At 40.2% G+C, this 24,473-nt stretch overlaps 1 protein-coding gene across 2 annotated transcripts in view; it reads right to left on the reverse strand.

Moving 5' to 3' along the window:
- The window catches only part of galnt18b (UDP-N-acetyl-alpha-D-galactosamine:polypeptide N-acetylgalactosaminyltransferase 18b), a 44,638-nt gene that overhangs the window by 2,856 nt on the left and 17,309 nt on the right, over nt 1-24,473 (reverse strand). For both annotated transcript variants that reach the window (XM_061276022.1, XM_061276023.1), the window contains exons 2-8: nt 21,070-21,265; nt 20,061-20,227; nt 14,443-14,626; nt 13,913-14,110; nt 13,536-13,650; nt 3,965-4,150; nt 2,268-2,405 (exon numbers count right to left, since the gene is read on the reverse strand). In XM_061276022.1, the coding sequence (XP_061132006.1) occupies nt 2,268-2,405; nt 3,965-4,150; nt 13,536-13,650; nt 13,913-14,110; nt 14,443-14,626; nt 20,061-20,227; nt 21,070-21,265 (1,184 nt within the window). The remainder of the gene's footprint in view (nt 1-2,267; nt 2,406-3,964; nt 4,151-13,535; nt 13,651-13,912; nt 14,111-14,442; nt 14,627-20,060; nt 20,228-21,069; nt 21,266-24,473) is intronic.

A 24,473-nucleotide genomic window follows, 5' to 3' on the forward strand; every position in this document is an offset into this window, starting at 1 on the left:
CAATTTGAAAAACATCCATTCATGACTCACAATCGATGGGCAGACTATTTCCAAAAACGGCTTAGGATGGAGCAATGCACTTGAATACTACAGCTATTGTGTAACAGCATTCTATTTATTAAAAACTTTCCACAAGTTTTTGGTGCATCTGTGGGAATCCTAGTCCATTTTCACAGACGATTTGTGTAGTCAGAGCTCACTGGCAGAGCGGCCAGCATTGTCAAAGACGCATTCCACCCCAGCAAACACCTGTTTGACTTATTACCCTCAGGTCTACACGGTAGGTCACACAAAACCCGGACAAATAGGCTCAGGGATAGCTTCTTCATGGTACTGAATAGACCTCTGAAATCCCGGGTCAAATAACTCTGTGTAAGATCAAACGTGCAATATTTTCCAGTGCAATACAAACACGTGCAATGTTGTATAATATCAACGTGCAACAATCTTCTAGTGCAATAACTAAACGTGCAATATTTTCTAGTTTGTAAAACCCTTGCTCACACATATTTTTTTCTTATTTATATTGTTTAGATAATTTTGTTATAATGTAAATTTTGATCCCAAAGGTTTTAATTGAATTTGAGGTGTGCCTCAATAGTTGTGGCTCTACTAGACTGTGTAAATAAATTGCAGGGCCTCCCTCAAGGATACACCAGGGATGGCACTAAACCGGGGCGAGCCCCATCAGAAATCTGTGCAGCGCAGTAAAGCGCCTCCAGCATTTTATTTGATATCCTATAATATATTCATAAATTATTTTCTCAGTCCTGTGTATCAGTCAAGTGGATCTTTAGCCTCCGGAGGGGTAAAAAAAATCATGAATCCCGCCGTCCCTGGGATACATGTACAATGATTTGAACCCATTGGCCAGGATGTATGCTGCTATCTCAGCTCACCATTTTATTTGATTTTTGATCATTTGAAAAAGAGTTTAACACTAGTTGTTTGCTTAGGTGACGCGTTTGACTGGTTAAGGTATCGCCATGAGTGGAAACTTTAATGTGGACATCAGATGCTGGTGACATTTTTACTAACAAAGATCATTTTATTGTATTAAAATAGCAATTAAATATGAGGACGCTCTGTTTGGTAACTAAAGCAAGATGGTGTTTTTTTTCTTTTGAAAGGTCGTGATTTTGGAGATGCGAGGATTACTCTCGACAGCATCTTATTTGAATATCCATCCATTTCCTGAACCGCTTTGTCCTCACAAGGGTCCAGAGAACGCCGGAGCCTATCCCTGCATTCTTTGGGCGGTACGCAGGGTAAACCCTGAAGTGGTCGCCAGCCAATTGCAGGGCACACAAAGACAAACAACCACTCACAATCACACCTACGGACAATAATAGATAAAAAAAAATCCTTGAAAGTTCGAAGACTACTAAAAAATGAATGCATGCAGAAAATGTGTTGTTGGTTTTATTTTTGCGTGCCGCTGTAGCGCCTCGTGAAACCAATGCCACTGGGTAGCACATCAAATGCATGCCGCAAACACAGAATAATGAGGTCTACAGACATGAATTAATGTAATAAGGCTGGCCTGCTTCCTTGCTTTCCAGCTGCCATTTGTCAGTTTGTACAAGACAAATCACCCATACAACAGGGGGCCATAATAGTGCAGTCTGACTGTCATTGTGCATTAGGGAGCATCTCAGATGAGATGAGATGTGGGCGGAAAGGGACATTCAAGCCTGGGCCAGTAAAAACAGTGCCAGCATTTGCCTAGGCAGCCGTCCGTGTGTGTTCTCCTGACTGATATAATTCTGCTGCAAAGTCCTCCAGTTGGATTAGCATTATCTACAGTTTAAATGAGGATGTCACTCTGCTGACCTCCATTAACGGTGAACAGTAATCAAAAGGAGCTTCTTGGTTCTTATTAGGGTCCAAAGCATATGGATTTTTTTTTTTAGGCAGATGCTTTGAGAACAGCAGTAGCTGGGCATTGGGGCACTTGCCGGGAATTGGATCTGCATCGTCTGCATGAATGGGAGCAGCATGGTACCACCTGGTACCTTTGTGAACCAGAATAAAAATGGGACTGATTAATTGGCACATTTCTATTTGCTGCATAGTAGCCGTTTTAAAATCTGTTTTTGTTGGGGGGGGCGTCATTATTTTTGGCTCATGTGTTCATGTTTTAAAAAAAAAAAAAAAAGCAAAGGATTCTAGGAGCACTAACTAATTGGTCATGTTGGTTATGGTCTTATGTCGCAGGTGACTTCCTGGTTAACAGAAATATTACATGCTGCTGCTGAAGTGCTTACTACGCCATATGCAACAGTTTCGCTGTACATCCTCATCTCAGGGTAGATGTTGACCAGGTACCATCTGAAGGTTTTACACTGCAGCCTCTTCCTCAGAGCCTTCCTTTCCGAGATGTCGCCAATGTCAATGCCCGAGTCCTGGATTCACGCAACAAGTGCATACAAAGTATAACATTGATTAGATACAATTAACAGGAGTGTAAATCACTGCACTGTTGCAATTGCAAAAGGACCTTATAGATGTACATTTCTTGTTCAGACTTCTATTGAAACCATGCCACATCACATTTGCAGACTCAACAATATTAGGCGCTCAGACTATGGTCGATCTCATTTCATCACGATGCTCATGATGCCTGTCTTTATGTCTCATTCAGAAATGATTCAAAGCGCAGTGCCACTGCAGTTCTTCTCTGGTGGCCAGAAAACATCTAGAAGTGATTCATGCAGTTGATTTTCATTCCCCCAGAGGTAAACCAAAAGTGGCATTTGCCCTGCGTGCTTAATTCTTTGGGCTGCGGCTAAATTTCATGCTTAGTGAGTACAGCCTAAGTTAAATGCCTCATTATTGACTGAATAAATTGCCTGCAGATGTTTATCTATTCAACAGAATATACAGAGGCCCCGAAGGGATAATACAATTAACATAAAAAGACATAGTGCACCCATCTAATTATTCATCAAATTCAGTTCACGAGAAGACCAACATTTATCTGTTAAGTCCCTCTGAAGACAATCCTATCCCCCTAAGACCTAAATACAGTTCAGTGAAAACCACTTAAGTCAGAGACAATCAATCACAGGATGCTGATTGAATTTCTCTTGTCCTGTTCAGCTACATGATCATGCAGAAAGGTAGATCTGTTTGCCTCTTTATGCTAGAACAGTTTTCTCTGCAGTTTGAAAAACTTCCTCTGTGGTTGTTTGTGTCATGATATTTATTGGAAAATGAACATTACAGAAAAAAAGTTTGTGAAGTTTGACTCACAGAGAGAAACGTACATTTCCAAGTCAATTATCATCACTAAATTTCTTCACATGACACGTAGTATATTACCAAAAGGTTAGAAATTGGCAACCAATAGCGGAAATTAAATTGTACCTTGAGGAATCCTCCGGAAACCACCTCAGTGTAGATTAGGTCAATATGTATGAGAAATGATCAAGTGTTTCAATTTGTAAGAATGTAGTTCAATAGGGATGTATTATGTTTCAAGTGTGGAATCAATGTGCATGGATACGTAAAGTGGTAAGTAAGTAAAGTGGAGTTTAATTTGTTTCATGGCTAAACCCAATTTACTTGAAGAGCAAATTAGTATTCCCCATTGAAATGAATTTCCAAACCCCACCTCACCATTTTTGTTACATGTAAAGAAATAAAACCCCACAGGTATAAAATAATAAAATATAATGAACGAGAATGTAAAGAAACACACTGGTTTTATGACGTTTAGTAAGAATATATTTGTAGGAATGTATTTACTAATGTAAAAATGAAACTATTGACACTCACTTCAACAAAATTTCTTGACAGAAAGGTGCCACCATATGAACATAACAAAAACTGGATAGGAGCTTTTGGGTGAAGAGTTTCCCCAACAACAAAAATTCACTCATAGACCAATTTGTGAATGCCAAACCACGAATATGCAGGGAGTGTTGCCTTATTGCACCTGGGGATGTGAAAACTCACTCACCTCCTGAGGAATATTCCAGGCCATGTAAACATGACTCTTAAACTCATCCATCCAGACTTCTGCGACTCTGAGGGCATTACGTCGCACGTGAGATGTCAGGTCCTCCGTGTACGGTTTGTGAGCTCGTTCAATGTGGGCGATGCGAGCGCAAGGAAGGACCTCCACACTGCCGCCACATTGCCACACCTGGTATTGCGCAAAATACAAATAGACAAGAGGATGGCGTGCCATCAATAGGTTGCAACGGAGATACTGGAAGAGTGACAGAAAGGCAGTTATGTCGCTGCTGCAGTCTTGATGTTCAAACCTAAAAATACAGAATGAGAGAAAACCTGAAAGACTAACTGCAATGCATCACTCCCACACTTTGACATTTTATTATTGTAATAAAAAGGCTATTTTGTCTGCGCATAAGAGGGAACCCAATTCATTATGCTGCAGTTTGCTGGTTCTTTTGCCTCTTTTCAAGTGTGCAAGCAGCTGAGGAGCCTCTTCAGAGTGAGCGTCACTATTCACAAGCAATCTTTTTTTTTTTTGTCACCCTTCTTGCCTTCTGCGGCCTCAACTATCACGAGGAGGCTCCCCAGATGGTAACTGTTTAAAAAGGGGACGCAACAATCCATGTTGATTAAAAACTAATGATGCTATATTATGACTTAATGACGATTGCTAGGAGGTTTGGGACTGTTTGATGACTTCGCACTCAACCATTAGTGAAGGACTACTCTGGAGAAGAATATTTTGGATATTCCAACTTGCTTTGCCGTGAAGTAGGGCATTATCTTGCTGAATCCAGCAGATGTAGCTGCACTGCATGTGCACGACTCATGGACGTATTCGTGCCTTGGGATATGTCTAACCCAAATGTTTCGTTTTTTGAGATAAAAGCAATTTTTTCTCAAGTTTACTATCAAATAGAAATACACCCTGTATATTTAAAATGACAAAACATTAGTAAAGTCTCTAGCTTAATGCTAACGAATAATGCAAATTGCCACAGACTCTTATAACAACAGATAGTATTTGAACACTAATGGTGGAACAACACATGTAGACAGTTAATATGACAATATTGATTGGCAAATATCCTCTGCTAAGAATGAATAATTTAACTGTTGCTTACAGAAAAGCCATTGTATCCGCAAATATCCGTATGTCAGGATTATACAGTAGGTGGCGACACAACAGAAGGAGCAGCGCAATAACTTTTGGATAAAAGAAGAAAATGGTTCTTTGCAAAATATTTCTTTAATTGTGTATCGTATGCCCTTCCAAAGTATAGAGTGCTATTTCCTTTATTAAAAACACAATTCACATAAAAAAATAATTTTGGAACAAACAAATGGCATTTCTATTCATTTCAAGAAGGAAAGTTGATTTGAATTTCATGTTTTCATTCAATTAAACTCATATCACAAGGCACCATAGCATATTATTTAATGAATTAATGAATATATTTTCATTCCAATTGCATATAATGTACTGTGGAGTCATACTAGTCATCACACAATACTGCTGCTGCTGCTGCCGCTGCTGCCGCTGCTTTTTCTTGCAGTTTGTTCACACTCACATCTGTACTGTATATAACTATAAACATCAATATTGTTCACACAATCACATGTTTATGATTGTTCAGCCTTGGCAGAAGTGCTCTATTGAGTGACAACATAATTGGAGTTCGGTTCTGCATGGTTCAGTATATCGGAGGGCAAATTGGAGGGAAACAAAGACAGATGTCTGTTCTGTATTTTTCCTTTGTGGAATAAGTGCTTGATGCCGTTAGATTAACTTCACCTGATTGCAATACACTATTCATCTTGTTCAAACGTGCTGCATGTAATAAAATCCTTTGAATTATTGTGCAGTCTTCTAATCAGGTACGACTGCTGCTGTTGCACGCCTCACTCACAGACTACACTTTATTTAGATTACGGTTTCATTTGGTGTCTCCTCATGACATCTTGTAATCTGTTGTGCTTATAGCAAAAATGTGATAAAGCTTGCAGTCGAGAATCCCAAATCACTTCTGATTCCAAGGGAATGAAAAGCCACACCACGATCAATACCATTCATACATAAATTTTACAGGTGACAAAGGTTAATTCAAAAAACTCCAAAAAATCCAGATCCGCAATTTCTTCTGATTCCAAGGGAATAAAGTCAAATCAATATCATTCACAAGCTATAATTTATAGGCAGCAAAGATTAATTCAAAAGGTTGATCTTCTTAGATTTATAGTGAGATCAATAAGAAAATGTGTTATACAATTTCAGCTTGTTTTGTAGCTTGTGAAATGCAAAAAACTTTCATCAACTGAATATTAAAAGACAACAATTCAAAGTGTTTATCTAATTGAAGTAGATAAATGGTCTTTCCTATTAATTTCTCATTTGCCTTTATTTACGTGTAAGCTTAAGCTTTAAAATTAAAACATCTACGTATAATTAATGTGCTATTTTTATTGTAATACAGATTTATCTATTAGTTGTGTTTGTTCAAAAATACATTCAAGAGAACCTTGAATAAATAATTATCAAATCGCAATAGTAACTTTGGGGGATAAAGAAAATCACAATTAGATTTTTTTTTTAGATTCGTTCAACCTAAAATCAAAATAACACATTGTACCATGTATAATCACAGTTTTTATTCCTCGCAAAGCGCTGAGGAATTTTTAGTCATGCCTTTGCACAGACTACACTTTTGTCATCTGCCACAGCTTTCAAGTTTTAGCTCATTACAGTCAAATAAGCTCCTATTTGAAATCGACTTCCTATCTCCACAGACCTAAAAGTGCTTTATAGTGTTGCCTTATTCACCCTGGAATCTGGAGAAGCATGGGTTCATCCATCAGTCATGCCATGACTCATCACTGGAGGCCTGAGGTAGAGAAGTGGTTGAAGTAGGCTGTATTTTACTGATAAACATCATCAGTCTGACGTATCATTTAATGGAATAGCATCCGTCAGAGCATTTCTTTTGGAATAGAGTGAGGGCATCTAGACAGCAGATACAGCAGATGCTTTGGGAAAAAAATTATCTTTAATGCCACACAACTAAAGAGTTAAAACTGTCATCAGGAATGACGAGCCATGAGATGGCAGTATAACACGAATGACCTCAGTTCAGCAAGCCTCAAAGGATTAACACTGCATACGTTTTACTATTTATTTGGGTCACTATGACTATAAAGTGCCGTTGGTATCCTCATCAGAGTCCCTTAGTCATCATAAAAATATGAAACTCTGAGGTCTTGTTATGAGAGGCAAAGCATTTGTGCATATTTGAATATACTAAGGATCTCTGTATTGTTAATGGAATAATTCTGAATTATGAACACGTTGGAGGTTCGACTGGATCTCTGCCGTGGCTTAAAGTACGTCACCTGAACGACTGAGACAAATTCAAAACGTCAACTTGACCACACTCAAAAAATGATGACAGCACAATTTGGAGTTTGCTTAATAATAAATAAGATGAACACAAAGCCACATCATTTCAGTTATTTGTTTTTCTTCCTCCTGAAAAGGTTCAAATAAAGTAATTGATTTGAATGGCTTTTAAGCGACATTAGTGGAGCAAGAAAAGTTTTGAAAAGATTTCTATTGGTCTAATTTTTCATATTACCAAAAGATTGCATTTGAACAGAAATGTGAATACTTTTTAAAATCAATAATATTTTGCACTATTCTGCAAAAGTTCAAGTATACCTTTTGCATAACCCTGAAAGGCCTCTAAAAGGCCTCTTGACAAGAAAGGAAACAAACTGGGAACTTTTCAATGCACATGTGATTAAGAATATTTCTTTAGAAATATGATTTTCCACTTCATACTTTCTGAAGCATTCTACTTTCATCTCACCGAACCCAATCCCTCATCCTTCAACACACCAAGACTGCCAACCAGCCTCTCTCTCAAAAAAAAACCCACCCCAAATATTTCCCACTGCAATCATTTCGCATTTCCTCTGCAAAGCAATGAAAACTCTTCACATCAAAGCACATGCAAGGTAAGGCTGCTCCTCCTCCTCTGCTGCCCAGAGCAGTGCAAATAATTGGCATCGACTTGCTGCTTGTATGCATCATCTCACACTGCCCGCTATCAGTACATTTACCGGCTGCACCACTCTATTTTCACATTATAGCGTTTCTCACAAAAACCATGTGATCTGCCAAAATACTTGTAGTAGTGTTAGACCGTGCCTCACTGCTCACTAACAATTCATACAAGAACATCAGTCTTTTCATCTGATGAAAGACTAATTCACTGCCAGTCATTTACAAAGATGAGTGTTCACCATACTGCCCAGCGTTTTAGAGGATGTTCTGTGACAATGGGAGAAAGGACCCCCCCCCAAGTAATCCACTCTTTCAAAGGAAAAAAAAAATCCTAACAGTAGAACATTGGTATATGAACACTCACACCTCACACGGCAGCTTTGTGCACACGCTAATGCTACTGTATCCCGCCGGTCTCATTTGTTATGAGCCAAGCCTCACTGCTTTAACAGCATGGCCTCCTTGCATAAAAAAGCCCCCCCCCCTCCCCCTGTAACATAGGAGCATTGGGAAATTCTAGTTACTGATGCTGTTTAAAGGAGGTTGTAATAAAGAAAGTTTGCACATCTCGTTCACTGCTGCTCTGCTGAAATAAACGAATCTTGCACCAAGGGCTTGCGGGTCATTGCTCCGACCTTATCAAGCAGATGGAACTGTGGTGGCGTTTTCTTCCCCCTCCATCCAACCAACCATTTTTTAAGCTTACCCTGTTCTGCGTCACTGCAGGGGTTGGATCTCATCTTACATTGGACACGTTAAGTGGGAAGTGATCCGAAGATAACAGCCCTAAAGTCAGCTATGTGAAATACTACACAACCATTTTCTTGAATTTGTAATACACTGAGAAAAGAGTGTTTATAGAAGCAGTCTTAAAAAGAATATATTCAGGATAATTGACGATTAGACAATTTTAATTGGGGGCACAAATGATTGCTCGCACAAAACATTGCCTGGAAACAAGTAGCCAGACTAAAGTGTGATATAACTGCAAAAAAGAATTTAATTGCTCTGCCTTCTAGCTAGCTAAGGTTTTACCTCCCCTACATTGTTGTTATTTGTTGTCATGTCTTATTCTTACCGACGTGCTCCCAATTTCCTGCGTGTGGATGAAAAAGCAACCACCCCAAACCGAAGTGAGCAGAGCTGAGATGAGCCAAGATAAGGCTACAAATCCCCAGCGGTACTCCTGTTACTACTACAAAGTGCTTTTTACAGATTGGGAAATGTTTTATCTAAGCATGAGTAAAGGAAAAGAAATGACTAACCTTTGACAAGCTTTTGACTCACTTAAAGAAAAGCCTTTGAGGTACGTGCACAGTTGATGGCTTCTAAACATAGTGTCCAGGAAAACGTCAGACCAAGTCAAGTAGGTCATTGTGCACAACACTGCAATCAAAGCAGCCGTCCATGAAATTTGGAGCGCGTCCATTTTTCCTCTTCTGGTAACGTAAGCCAAAGAACAGCCAAAGGCAATTTACAGATCCAGCGTATAATGGAAAAAATGTAATATCTATTCTTTTTTTAAATGCTCTAAACTCTCCTCAGAGCTTTACCGATATACCTGTAGCAATGTATTGTTAAAGGGAATTAAATATACACCATAAAATGCCCGTACAGTTAACCTTCAAGGAGCCACTTGAATATTGGCTCAGCAATACTTCATCAAGGCTGCAACTTTCCAGATGAGAGATGACAGCCTGAGCCCAGCTGCCCCTTTTCCAAGTACAAACAGATGTTTGGACTTCTAATGTAGTCAATGCACAAAATGTATTTGACCACTTTACCACTGAGTATTGACCTCATCAACTGAAAATAATCTGTACGTCCCCATCTACCACCTGTGCCATTCTGGCCTGCTTTACCTCCACTGACCTTTATCTGAGGAATAAAAAGAGCTAAAGCCAAGTTTGCACATGTTCCCAACACCCACAGCGACCTTGTTTCAAGACACCGACACAGCAAGCAGAAGGATAGCACTGCATGAATCTTGTTTGACTGTGTCGCAGACATTGGGCAGAAGATGAAGTTTGAGAGGAAATGTTGCAAAGCAGACACTGTGCATTCTCTCCACGGGGATTCCACGATTAGGCTTTGGTATTCTCTCGACTCAATCCCTCCCAGCAGGTGTGTTGAAGAGCACCGTGGCTTCAGCATGTGCGTAATGCTGCAGTCACGTTGCCTTTAATGTCTTCACTCAATGGTCACAACATTGGCTACACTTCCACAAGCTTATGATACTCTGTTAGTAATGCTGTATTTTAAAAATGTGCCTACACAAAGATCATTATGGTTAGTCTGGATTGACAATATTACTGTGCACAGGTATTAAAGGACCCACTATGTTCATTTTGAAATTGTGTCGAGCTGTTTTCATATCTTGTCCCAATTTTGTAGCTATATAAGGCAAGCAAGATATTCGTTTTTTTATTTGTCTCATCAGAATAATACGCTGTCTGTTTGTTCAAACTTATGAGCTCATTTTGAAATGTAATATTACTTGAGCAAGAGACTTCTTGATTTGAAACTGTATTTGTGTGTCACATGAATCCAAACCCAAACAGTGCTTTATATTGTCAAATTGGTGTTTATGATCTTTATGCCAATTTTAGTGTTTTATTGCACTTCCACAGTGTTTTGATGCTTTCATTTGTTAGTAAACATTTCAAGGGAATAGTTGAGACTAGTGATGATGGCTGCTTAGGTCTTCTGCTTCGGGCAGGCTGCATTGGCACAATGTCTGCTACTCACTGGTGTTTTGTTACGATAATGTTCTGTGAGTTATCGCTCTGTAGTAAAGAAATTCTAAAGCCATGCAGGATGGGGAGCCCTTTAAGAGGAAAGGTGACAAGTCCCTAAGCTGTTTGGAAGTTAATTCATGCCTTGCTCAAGGATGCATCTGGCCAGCAAGTTACAACTCATACCAATCTTTCAATTTCAGCTTGAAAATGGATTAAAACCTGATGTCCTTTGGTTCTCAATCCAGTAAAGCTGTGGAAAAGGTCCAACCCACGACCAACCTTGAGCATTAAAGTGAAAAATGATCCACAATTTCCAGAATTACTTGCGAGAGACCATGATGGCATTTACATTTAGATTAAATTAAACTGTAGAACGAGGAGGAATAAAACGGCTGTCTCTTGCATAATTTCTTAATCCAATTCCTTTTAGAAATATTGTCATATCCATATATCATATTCTCCCCCTCCTCTATAGCTAATAGTAGACAGCCCTCAGTTTAATCCTATAGAGATCCAAAAGACTGGAAAATTCAACAACCCGATGTAATAATCATATTTTTGGAATGATTAATCAAAACAGACTATCTTAGTAAAGACCACATTTCCCATGCACATCTTTTGATGAATTCACAAACGTAGCTAAAATATTTACTTCACCTGAGATATTAAAATCGTTCAAGCGAGAACAAGGAAATACCCATCCCAACTATAAAAGAGTTGCGAGACATGATTTAGGGCATCTAGTATCCTTCTCTCACGAGATCTCACATAAAATAAACATTTGTGTCAGTCTACCTAATTAGAGTGCAGTGAGTGATTGACAACAGACAGCGCGGGTAAATCTCCCCCTTTCATTTTACCCAGGACACCACTTTAAAGCTCCCGCCAAAGACTGTAGCTGTCCGCCTAGTTTCTCTCTGAGGATCCTTCAGCTGCCAGTCATGCTCGCAGCTGGTGTGAAGGCATGAGCGGCACATGGCAGACAAGCCAGCCTCCGTGAGTTCTGCGTTTCCAAACCATAGCTGAACTGTCAGCCTGGAGGCCAGTAGAGGCTGGACTCAAACAGTGCAAGTAAACAACACGCTGTTTGAGTCTGAAGGACAATGTCATTCCTGGAAAAAAATCACTCACAGCATGGACTCTTCTGGCCATCTTTGTCACTGGTGACCTTTCTGCATTCAGCATCCTCTCATAAGATTTAGAGCAATGCAGTCAGAGTCTAACAAAGATGTATTGTACATGGATGACATCATTATATCTGGTGCAGTGTTGCTTAAAGCACATCCAATCATGGGGCAGGATGAGCTGCTGCCTGCCAGAACCTTTATTTTTTTTAAATAAGTTGTTATCCCATGCATTATTGGTAGTAATTCAGAGATTTTCACACAAGTTAAAAATATAGTCCCAGTACACATGGTTGCTGTCAAAAACAAACTGTATATCATATTATGTAGTCACTTTAAAGGTTAATAAGGATCCCAACCAGCAACAAACCTGTGCTCTGTAAGAATAGGTTCAACTATAAAATCACACTGAACATGAGTGTTACTCATACCCCACACATTCAATTTTGTTGCTCTGTGCTTTGTGATGATGCGCAAGGTGAGCCCAGAGCGGCAGTCTTGTGAAATGAAAATGGTTATTACGGCCATATCGTCGGACCACTTTGGAAGGCCTATTCAACAGAGGGCTAATGCAGGCATACGCTACAGCTCTTTGTCTTTGGAAAATGCTGACAAGGAAAAAAGAAGTACCAGCGATTTAAAACATGGAAGTGTCTCAGAAGAAACAAGAAGACTTAAGACACATTTCAATCATATATTATCAAACCATTAGTTGCATGGTATGCTTCTATTTATGTCCCGTGGGGCAGTGTTGCTGTCAAGTATGGATTACAAGAAATAAAAAGCCTACTTGCATATCTGAAGTTTATTTGGGAATCATTAGAGGCATTTAAGATGGTGGCATTTTTCACGACTTAATTCTGTACACAGATATATCTCCAGGGTGTGCACACTTGTGCAACCACTTTTACCTCAGCTGTTTACTTTTACTTCTCAATTTTTTTTCCCCGATTGAGTTGTTCATGTTATAGGTCACATTAAATGGTAGGAAAAAAGTAAAAAAAATATTGCTTTTGGTCTCATTTTTTGGTATCACAAAAACCTGGCATCTGAGCGGGGGTGTGTCGACTTTTAATATCCCCAGTGGAAAATATAATCGCTATTGTATGTGTCGCCATAGTTGAGGGATGGTGCGTTTTCCTGTTAGATTGTTGCACACTCCAAAACATTTGCTGTTCTTAGCACCACAAATAAAACACCATTGCATGGCACATGATCAAAATTGTTGCTGACCCAAAAAAAAAAAGACTGCACGACTCCACACTTTCTAGAAGCTGACAAATGGACTCAGATAATGGCGAGACGGGAAACCTAATAATGTGTGACGCATACTGAGTCAACCACAATGCAAAAGCAATTATGATGCACAATGCAAATCTTTTATCAGACCTCCCTGATGTATGAATCATAGCATTCTGAACCACAAACCGCAGTTCTTAACGTCCAATGGGAGAGGCGTTTTGTTTTGGCCAACGATGAAAAAAACACTCACCTGATCGATATTTCTTAAGAGACTGTGGGTACTGAAAGTGAAATGTGAGTCCTGGCGTGACCTTGCTCCACAAACAACAATAAAATGCCATTACCTTCCTTAATTTTACACATATTTCATGGATGAACATGGCCACACAAGGTCTTTACATTACTCACCCTGATGCCCAGCTCCACATTCTCTCCCCCGTACACCTCCATGCCTTCATCCAGCAGACCTATCTCCTCAAAGTACAGCCTGTCCACCACAAAGCAGCCAATCAGGGCGGGGCTCCTGTGGGAGGAAGTGGGATACGGATCAGAATTGTTGGCTAATGGCAGTGAACTCAGCTCAACTCAATTGACTTCACAACTAAGTGGTTTGGCAGATAATAATGATTCCTAAAAGACGCTTTGAGCTTTTTAATGCCACTCCCTCTTGAAGAAACATAAAAGAAAGACAATTTGTCCACCGCAGTCCCCGCAACGCATCCATTCCGCAGTCATTTTGAATTAGCCAGTGAGACCTAATTGATCAAGATGTGACGTTCACTTACTGGATGGGAGCACTTTTGTTCCCCTCGTGCCACCAAGACTTGGGGGGGTTGAGGTAGCGACACCACAGCTCCCAGTCAAAGCCCTGGGCAGACAGCGGATACTCCTCAATCTCAAACGTGTCGTACTTGATGTTATCAAACGAAGGGGAGATTATGCGAGTTCTGTCCTCTTTAATTCTCTGAAGAATGGGTTCAGCCCTATAAATGAGACGGAGAGAGCGCAGACTTAATTGGAGCATTTGTGTTTGCTGGCTTCTTATCACCCTCATTATCATGCTCGTGCTTCTGAGAGGGTATGGAGATGAATCCATTTATTGCACATCTGATAAACTAATGGGAAGTGCCCTTGTGTGATGTGCGCAAAGATGAAAATGCTCAATGACAACAATTTGAAAACACATTTAAATGCACTTTGCGGTTGAATACAAATGATCATCGTGCTGAATTTGTTTACAGGGACATTAAGCAGAGGCCGGAAAGTCATTACCATGCATTGCCGGCAAATCCACTCAGAGCCACGAGAGACTCACCAGCCAACGTTGAACTCCACGTGGGCATCGAAAAGGGCAACGACTGGAGCAGTGGCGGCTCGCCACCCGCTCACTCTGGACCGGATCAGGCCCTCCTGCTTGGCGTGCCGCACCAGCTTGATGAATCCGGGACGCTCGCTGTTGGTCTTTGACACAAAGTCCTCCAGTTTCTCCTTCAGCTCTTCTGCAAAACATAAACACATTTTCCGTATCTCAAAAAGTTCTTGGAGATGACGAATGAAGTCGAGCGAAAAGTGTTGGTGAATAAACTTCCACCCACGTTCTCCTTCAGTGGGCATCACAAATCCAACAGCGTATTCTCACACCACTGGACCGGAAAGGCTTCTGCAAATGTGAAGTCTATGTGGATTTTGGGAGGCTGATGCCAACCTTGATATTTGGCAGAATAAAATTCCATAACTGATTAATTAGCTGATTGATAAACAACTTTGGACCCATAACATTTTTGGTGGCATATCAAAAAATAAAGATATGAATTACAGGCAGGCAACAACAAGCGTTTTCATTGCATGATACAAATAAGTTGGTCACACATAAATTTCTCTCATTTAGCACACGACCACTGACCACAGCGTTGGTGCCGCCTAGTGATTGACAATTATGGTGGGAGATTGAAGCGGTCAAAAGTGTAATTACATTTCTCAAAGGTTGACGGCGGTGACAACAATGCACTTTGCCACAAGTGCAATCAATCATTAAGATGTTAGGTGGAAACACAAGGAAAGCTTAACAAACAAATAAACATAGACAAACAAATAAAATATAGAAAGAATTGCAAGAACATCAGCCTTGTTGCTCTATATACCGGTTTATATTTCCACCAAATAATTGTTGATGTATAGTTTAACGGTGTCATAGTCAAATCATTTCTTTTTCTTTATATTGTTTTCATTTATTTTATATTGTCATTGTAATTGTTAATTTAAAAAAGAAAAAAAGAAAAAAAAGCAATAGATAGTTCAAATACATTTATTTTGTTTTTTGTAAAAAAAAAAAAAAAAACACTACCAATAAAAACGACTGCAAAAGCACCGGATCGATAAGTAGAATTGTTAAGAATAGTATTGTTAAAATCTTTAAGATACCAAACCCTATTGTTGATTTTATCATATGCCATGGGCGGCGAACATGGACGATAGTTCACAAATTGCTCATGGCCGTTGTTTGGACATCCCTGACATAAAATATTGAAGAGGTAACGCAAATAGGCAAGATAATCCGGTGCAAGAGAGCTTCGAATGCCATTTCAAATGTTATTTCCTTTTCCAGAGCCAAGTGGCTCACCCGCCCAGCAAAGATGTTGTTCTCCAGCAATGCGGCGGCAGAAGCACTGCAGACCCGTTAAGTGCGCTAATGGTTCCCCTCGGCGGGCTTGCAGTTGTTGGCAAGTCTCAGTGAAGCTATTAGGGAGCGACTCAACTTGTTTGTTGGGTTACATTAAAGGGCCAACCCAATACGAACTGGAATGTGAATCGCGCAAGTAATCTGGATTGGAATGGTGGATGTGGCTTCCCACCACAATCTCTGCGATTATCTATACCTGAATAGTGACCTGCTTGGGAGGGACAATTCCAAATGAGGTTTGCGAGGAGATCTTAAGTGGCGTGCACGTGTGTTACATACAATGTCGGATCTTGGATCAAGCTAACTACACTAAAGCCTGCCTTATAAGGATTCGCCTTTCCATCTCTTGTATCTGATCAATGTCAAAAAGCCGCAGCCAATTGCACACGTTTGGGTCTATGATGGTTTTCTGCTCGGAAATCGTTAATAGCTTGGAGGAAGATAGAGTCTAATGGCTCAAATGCCTTGTTTGGGCCTTTCTTTACCTATGCACTCTCTCGCTCACTGAAAAAAAAGCCCAATAGCATTCACAGGCTGATGTTAAAATGGAAATGCCCAGTAGCTGCAGTGATTACTTGAATTACTCGAATAATATGATGAACAAAAAGGTCCCGTCGGGGATTATTTTTCCATATGGACTAATGTTACTGTGCATAGTCGTACTTGCCACTACGTCAAGAAATAATCTGTCCCAATGGCGATGAGCCACGACTAAAGCGGCTGTAAAAAAAATGAGAATGTCCAATATTTTGATAATGTGGATTGTGTACCATAGGTTTTCGATCGCCAATACAAGGAAACAAAATGGATGTTAGTTAATTTAAAATAGCTACTCGTTAGAATGTTGCAATGCCCCCACAAAGGTCCAAGGATAACGTGTTAAATACTCATCATGAAATATATTTGATGGCTGCAGCCCTAATTTATGTTTTATATTTCTTTCTTTCATAGTTTTATGCTTTACTAGGTGCAGGTGTCAGGGAGGTGTAGCTGACTTTTGGATTGTTTGTTGCGATTACTGCTGCAAAAAATATTGAGTCAGTGTTTTGTCTGTTTGGAAACACGACAAACACACTATTAAAAAAAAGAAAGAACACTTGTGTTCCTCCCTTCTAACCTATTATGCATAAACAGGGAGTTATAAAACAATACCTCTCGCGTTCAAGCTTAGTGGACTCAAGTCTGAACTCCAAATTGAATGAAAGTGCAAGGCTGATGTCATTAAATCCCTTTTTGCATTGTATTTATTTTTTTTATTTTTTTTAAAGAGCATTGTTAGCCTTTCATTTGTGCCTATGACAAATCTACTAGTGTTGTTCATTTGTACTAGTGTGCCAACAGATTTGCGGACTTCTAATCAATCTAGATCTGTCAGTAATGAAGGTATTCTGTGCGAGTGTGAATGGGAAATAAGAATGATGGCGTGTTATGCCTCACAACAAATCATAATAAGGAACAGTTCATTAAAGCAGGAGTGACTGCTGGCCAAGAGCAATCCATCTTTTACTAATGATAAACTGGTGTCACTGTGATGGAAAGCAATGGGCTGTGGGACGGAACTGAGCAGGAGCAACAGGCACTTGCATTCATGTGCTAAATCCAATAATACATTCTAGATGCAGCGACAGTGAACAACAATGGTTGGGCTGGCCCAGTGTCATCTTTACACATATCCATAACACACAGTTTACGTTTTTTTATTTTAATTTATTTATTCAAGAGTAAGTGGAGGTGGAGAGAGTTACAAATGCGGTTGTATTGATATTTAAGAAAAGATCAATTGCAGAGTAGTAATGATTCATTTTCCCTCTCTTGTTGCTCCGTTGTTTTGTTGCTCTTGTCTGTTCAACTTATTTATTTTTATTTTGACATTCCTATTCCCACTGCACATCAATTTCCCCTACAGCCTTTTAGACCCATGCGATACTATTCTAATATACTCCACAATGTTGATTATTTGACCTGAAGTTGTCAATTTAGACATTTTCTAGGGCAGACAGTGTTTCTTAACCATCTTTGTCCTTGACACGGCACAATGTATACTCTGGACTTTTAAAGTTACCAAAGAGTCCCAAATGGTTTAACGCTGCTCTGATTTTCATGTTTGACTTGTCATTTCGGCATCATAGGGCTTCTCTGAAGGCAAATCGTTGAATGCGATTACAACATAAGGGGTTTTGTTTTTGTTGACTAAATATGTTGGGTCACATCTGGAAAATTGCTCATGATAGCAGATCGGGCCAATACCGGGGCTAAAATCTAGTCTGATTCAGGGATTAGCTGTGTGGCTCATGAGAGCCTTCCATAATGGCAGCAACATTGCAGGTCAATAGGCTAATGGCATTTTTGGGAGATATCATCAACAACTTTTGTCATAACAACACCACCAGTGGTAAACAGGGCGGAATGCCACCCGCAAAATGTCAGATCGTGACTTGGCTTCCTGTAGGAATTAAAGGAGCCAGCCCCCAGGCTGCCAATTAATGAATGGAGTGTGATAATGTAGGGCTAGTGAAGAGCTCTGGGTTTTCCCACAATAACTGAAGATCTAGAACACGCTGGTCATCATGAGCCCTGGGGGAGTGTGATCATTGTCATCACAGCGTGTTAAGATAACATAACACTGATCTACATTCTGCTCCAGCAAGCTGCAGGCCAAACTGCATGTTTTGCATTATTGACTTGGGTAAACAAACTTGCTCAAGGCCAGTAGTTGCCGCCTTGATAACATCTAATGGCTGTCTAACTTGGGTTGCAGGCAGAGACTTTTAAAAACATATCTTAAAAAATGCATGACCTTGACAGTGACACTGTATTACGCACTACACTTGGTTTACATGGTGCAAGTCCTGAACTAGCCTCATTGGCCATTATGTTAAGTACCTGCATCACATAATGTTGGCTTTCCTGAACCAAATCAGGACCTAAAATGGGACGCAGGACAGCATCAGCTGGAGCTGGGATAGAACCCAGCTTCCCACAATTCCAAACGGAAAAATGGCAGGCTGGCTATTCTATTGATTGTTCTTGGCAATGAGCTTCTTGATTGATGCATGTTGTGTTCTTTAGCTTTAGAATATGTAAAGTATTCTATGTTGATGTTATAGTCATACATTATGCATACTTTTATGCGTACCTCCAGGAAGGCAAAAAAAAATTTTTGGGTCGTCAGCCAAAAGAAAAGTCAAATGGGACACGGTCCATGCAAGAGCTGTATCAAAAATGCTTCTTCCAATAATAACAGTGGAATTAATCTATCAATGTGATTATGCTTATGCAATTCTGATGCAGGGATTGCTTGGTTTAACATGGTCATGAATGTTGATTTGCAATTTTCTAAATAAGGTTTTGAAAAAAAAAAAGTACTTGAATACAGCAAATGCGTGGACAAAAAAAAAAAAGCCAAGTAATCGCCTTGGCAGTTTGAGGCGCATTCCTTGACCACTTACACAGTAAGGAATAACACACCCACCGGTCACCAGTTTGACTGGCAATTAAATTAGCTATAAACGGTTCCTGGTGAAAATTGAGATTTTCAGCAAAAACGTAGTATCTCAATTTTTTACAGAACACATCTGTATCATAGGACCCGAGCTGTGTAGTAAATCAAGGGCCACCTCTATGTAGGAACATTTGCGGTAAAGCTACTTATGAGCCACAAGGCCATTATCCTAATCAGGGGCTAGTCAGACAGGAAACATTTTAAATTGACAACATTAAAAACACCACAGGAGCAGTGCTGATTACCTTGCATAGGAGGTGAAACTCTTTATGCTTCCATAAATGACCGCCAACCAATTTCTATAATCAGTCTTGCACAATTATTAGCTCAGGCGTCAAACAATGGGCATCCAGCATATCAACTCTGCAATAGTGGAGCATTCTAAGGCCTACTTATTCAAAGTGCAGTGACAAGCAACATACCCACCAACTCTAAGGTTATAAAATTTGGAATGAGTCCAACATTGATGGTGACTCATAAACGACAGTCATGGTTTTAAAAATACAATTGTAAAACTGAAGTAGTGAAAAACAGTTCAACGCTGTAGCTTCACAATGTATTCAGAAATAATTGTCTGAATTCACTTTATAGGGGCTTCCACTATTTAGATGAAAGACAATGGAGACATTATTTAGTGAGACTGTTTCAGGCTGTAAAAGACTAGTAAAGAAAAGTACATTTTGTGTTCGTAGATGCTCGGCTTAAGAGTGGACACTGTGCCACTGTACTCGGGTAAAAGGTCGGTGATTACCGTTATTGCTGTTGTCGTCCACCAGAACGATCTCTTTGAGAAGATGGGAGGGCGTCCTGCTAATGGCGGAGTGAATGGACCGCAGGATGACAGACGAGGCTTCATTCACAAAAATGAAAACGATGCTCACTTGTGGGAGGTTTAGAGCATAAGTGATGTTTCGGCACCTGCAGAGGACAAATAAACAGCTGGTGAGGTAGAAAGCTGTCGTGGAAGGAAAACAATTGAAATTTTACCAACATTAAGACAAAGGAAACATTTAGTGTAGTGTGCTGCATTGCATGTAATGTTGTCACATCTGTCTTCCAGCACTGAAGTGATCACATGCCACTGCCACGTTGGACAAAATCACATCATGTTGTTCATCCAAGCAAGCAGTCTGAGCTTGAGCATGTCTTTAAAGATATTTTAGAACAGCACCAAGGCCAAATGTGTGATTAATATGCAACCTCCCTGAAAAATACTTTTGAATATGTCTAAAGAGCTTTTACTGGTAGGAATGCAGAAGAGAAAACAACCCACGGAACTTTTAACTGTGCCAGAATTAGCACCAGGACATCCCCTTGTAGGCTCCCTCAACCTTGATGTCTCTAAAAAAAAGTGAGTCACGCTCATTAATTATGTCGTGTTTGAGGTCTTTTTTTTGTCTCTGAGGCTTACAACCAACATCTAGAATAAACCATAAAATGTATTTTTTTGGTAGTTGGACAATGGCTCTAATAATTTTGGTCTGTCAGTGAATAATATGAAGCAGTAAAGTAAAAAAGTACACCAATACTCTACTGTACTGTAGGTACATATTTCAGATATTTACAAGTATTTCATTTTTGGTGACTTTTTATTCCCCCTTGTACAATGGTACAGGAGTAGAATCAGTACTTCTTGATTCTACACACATATTTGTAGCTCTATGTAGTTAAAGACCCAATAAAGTCAATTTGGAGATTTGTTTCTAAATATATGTTAATTACATTCTATATATTGTGCAAAGCATTGTAATTTATCTTACCCCGTAGGTCTGAGATCTGCTATGGGCCTGTCTAATGGGAGCCGGTCGCTGAGGTAGCTGTTGTAGCCGTAGTACTGGAACATCTTGAGCGCTGCTCTTCGATTGTCGGCACTCAGCTCCTGACCCCAGTGAGCGAAGAGAGACGAGTCGGAGAAGGACGTGTCGGCCTGCTCATCCTCACCTCGACTCGGAGCCTCTGCGACACAAGAAAAGAAATAGCATCAAGGATTGTCTAGAGTCTAGACTCTAGACCACAGGTGCTCCAAGTATGCACAAAGAGACACCAAAGGAATAGAGTGCTGTGATAATACATCCACTGTGATAAATGATCTTCCTGTGATCAGATCAAGCATGAGGCATAGTTGTCTTAAAACAGACCAAGAGTTCATACTCTTGACAGAAAGCCCAAGCGCCCTTGAACAAAAGATCCAATCACAAAAAGCAGCCGGTGGTTGCGTCTGCAGACGCTCTGACTCTTTGACCTCCAGGGAAGTAAATGAAAAAAATCCCAGCACGTCCACACATTGCTTGGAGCAGCCTTTAGAGCTTTAAAGTAACAGCGAGCCAAGGAGCACAGCTATCTTGTATTTTAGGCCATATGGTTGGAAATTTGAAAAGAATACGTTCACGCATTTTCTATGCATCTTGGCCTTTTTCAACTAATTTCCTCAGAAAACTGAATCCAGTAGTACCTTAGATTTATCATAGTAAGCCTTTTATCAACTAGAAGTGTTGCTCATACCACCATTTAGCGTAATTATGACTTTACTGGGGGTTAGGGGGGTATCAGGCAAGGGAGGTATTCATTACATGCTGTAAAATTAGTTTTACACTCTTAAAGAGGTTAAGAATGTAATCATGTTAAGGTATCTAGTAGATGTTTAAAAATTAAAATTAAATGCAAAGACCCATCCATCCATTTTCCAATTTCCACCAAGTCACTAGCACAGACTAATGGGCAAGCTAGCCAACTCCACAGTCAATTGCACCCGGAACAGGCGTTATCTAAAGCCATGCACATACAAAGTCACAGATGCGACATTAGAAGCTGAGAACATTGATCGCAAATGAAAAAAAAAATACCAGTGCCACTAGATGGAGCCAATGTCTCACTACATACTACATAATAATAGCAATAGTGGAATCGCAGGCAACCGTGAAACAGCAGTGCATTTTTCAGGTGCGAAAAAACAAAAACACTCGCAGCCCGTGCTGATAGACACAATTTCCATAAAACATCGGCGGCATCTGCTCAAGATTCTACGCTGCCTCCGAGAGCTTTGTAAATGCATGTCAGAGGTGTTTAACAGTCAAGACGATAACCTCCCGGCAAACAGGTTGGAATGCCAATAAAAAGGACGCAGAAATATGCCCGCTTTTTTGTGAATTCCACAAGTTGCTCATGTAAAAGGGGCATTCCTTTGACTCTTGCTGCCTGTTGAGACATTAGCCCAGGAATGTTCACATTCAAGAGTGAATATTCATCCATCCATTATCCGAACCGCTTATCCTCACAAAGGGTCGTGGGCTTGCTGGGGCCTATCCCACCTGAACTGGTTGCCAGCCAATCGCAGGGCACACATAGACAAACAACTCAGAATCACACCTAAAGAATATTTAGAGTCTTCAATCAGCCTACTAGGCATGTTTTTGGCATGTGGGAAGAGTACTTGGAGGAAACCCACGCAGCCACAGGGAGAACATGCAAACTCCACGCACGAAGGCCGGAGCCAGAATTGAAAGCTGCACCTCTTCACTGTGAGGCAAACAAGTGTGAATATTGAAGCACTAAACTGTTAAGTACACCCTAAACTGAAATTTCTCGCTAGACAAAAAGTGGAAACGCTAGTGAATATAAATTCGCAGCAAGGCGACATATCTTGTTAACATTTGTATTCTTTAGAAAACACGCGTGTTTCCGTGGCTCAAAGAAATAAAGAACAGAAGCTTATTGAAGATAATGGTATACTGTATATTGTTCTTTTGTCATTGTTCATGTCCCGATTAGAACGAAATGAAATAAAATGAAAAGTCGCTTTGGTATCATCTGTTAATCCCCGTGCCTTATTGAGTCTATAAAGGAGCAATTTTATGGCACAGCTTTAGCGACCTACAATACTGCTGACAGATTGAGGTTATGCAGAGGAATAATTCACCGCCTGACACAACTAATAAACACCTTTTAACTGCAGGTGGAAGCAATTTCTTCCTTTACTTGTTTTTCTCTTAATCCTCTTAAAACAGAGAGCAGCTTTAAGTGTCCATGAAAGTGAAGGTCTACTGTAGCATCTCTGATGTATTTTATTTTAAGTTTTGATATTAAGAAATGTTGCACTGCTACACTGTGGTGTAGAAGTTTTCAGGTGATGTTTTGGAAGATGAAGGTAACTTTTGCTTTAATAATGGTATTCATCCTCAAAGAGGCTTGGAGCCCCAGGTGGGACACTAAGAAACGAATGACAAGGTTATACAAGATGTTTGTGTCTGTTTGTTTGTATTAGGCAGACTAGACATGTAATATTTATGAGCAGATTGTCTAACTAATATATGAGTGACAACCTTGTCAGTTCAGTTACAATATGGATGTCGGTGCCGAGGGAACACTCGCACAAAACAAAGAAATGATTCAATGATGCTATGCATACGCAATGTGTGTTCGAAAGGTTTTAGGACTTGTATCACAAAAGCTAGATTTCAAATCAAAGTTCTCCCCTCTGGAGTAATCCCTATGGAGTATAAAACACGTTCCCAGCGTCTTGCTCTGCAGCCTGACAGAAATCTTCTGGGATCGTCATCTTGATGTTGTCCATGTCTTCAGACAGCTTGATGACACCTTGACCTTGTAAAAGAAGTCGGGGGTGCGTCAGGTGGAGTGGATACGGATGTCACTCCACCGGCATGCGCGTATCCATCCATCCGTCCGTCCGTCCGTCCGTCCATCCATCCATCCATCCATCCATCCATCCATCCATCCATCCATCCATCCATCCATCATCCATCATCCATCCATCCATCCGTCCGTCCGTCCGTCCGTCCGTCCATGCATCCATCCATCCATCCATCCGTCCATCCATCCGTCCATCCATCCGTCCATCCATCCATCTCCCATCCTGCAAATGCAAGATATACATCATTCATTTCATCACGCTGTTTGTAGCAGCGTTATTAAAGCCTTAAGGCATTTATTTGAATGATTTCGACAAAATGTCATCCTCTTTAAAATTAATACGGTGCTTTTCACAGATGTTATCACTTTGTTTATTGAACTCAAATGCAAATGTATTTTAAATGAGCTGCTCCACTACTCCAGCTGTTCCACTGAAAAAGACGAAGAGTAACACGCTACAGTTGCTGCCACCAGCTATGTTACCAACTGCCATCATTGAGCGCTGTACTGTGCAATA

The sequence above is a fragment of the Syngnathus typhle genome, linkage group LG4 (assembly GCF_033458585.1).
Source record: "Syngnathus typhle isolate RoL2023-S1 ecotype Sweden linkage group LG4, RoL_Styp_1.0, whole genome shotgun sequence".
In the NCBI taxonomy this organism is placed as follows: Eukaryota; Metazoa; Chordata; class Actinopteri; order Syngnathiformes; family Syngnathidae; genus Syngnathus; species Syngnathus typhle.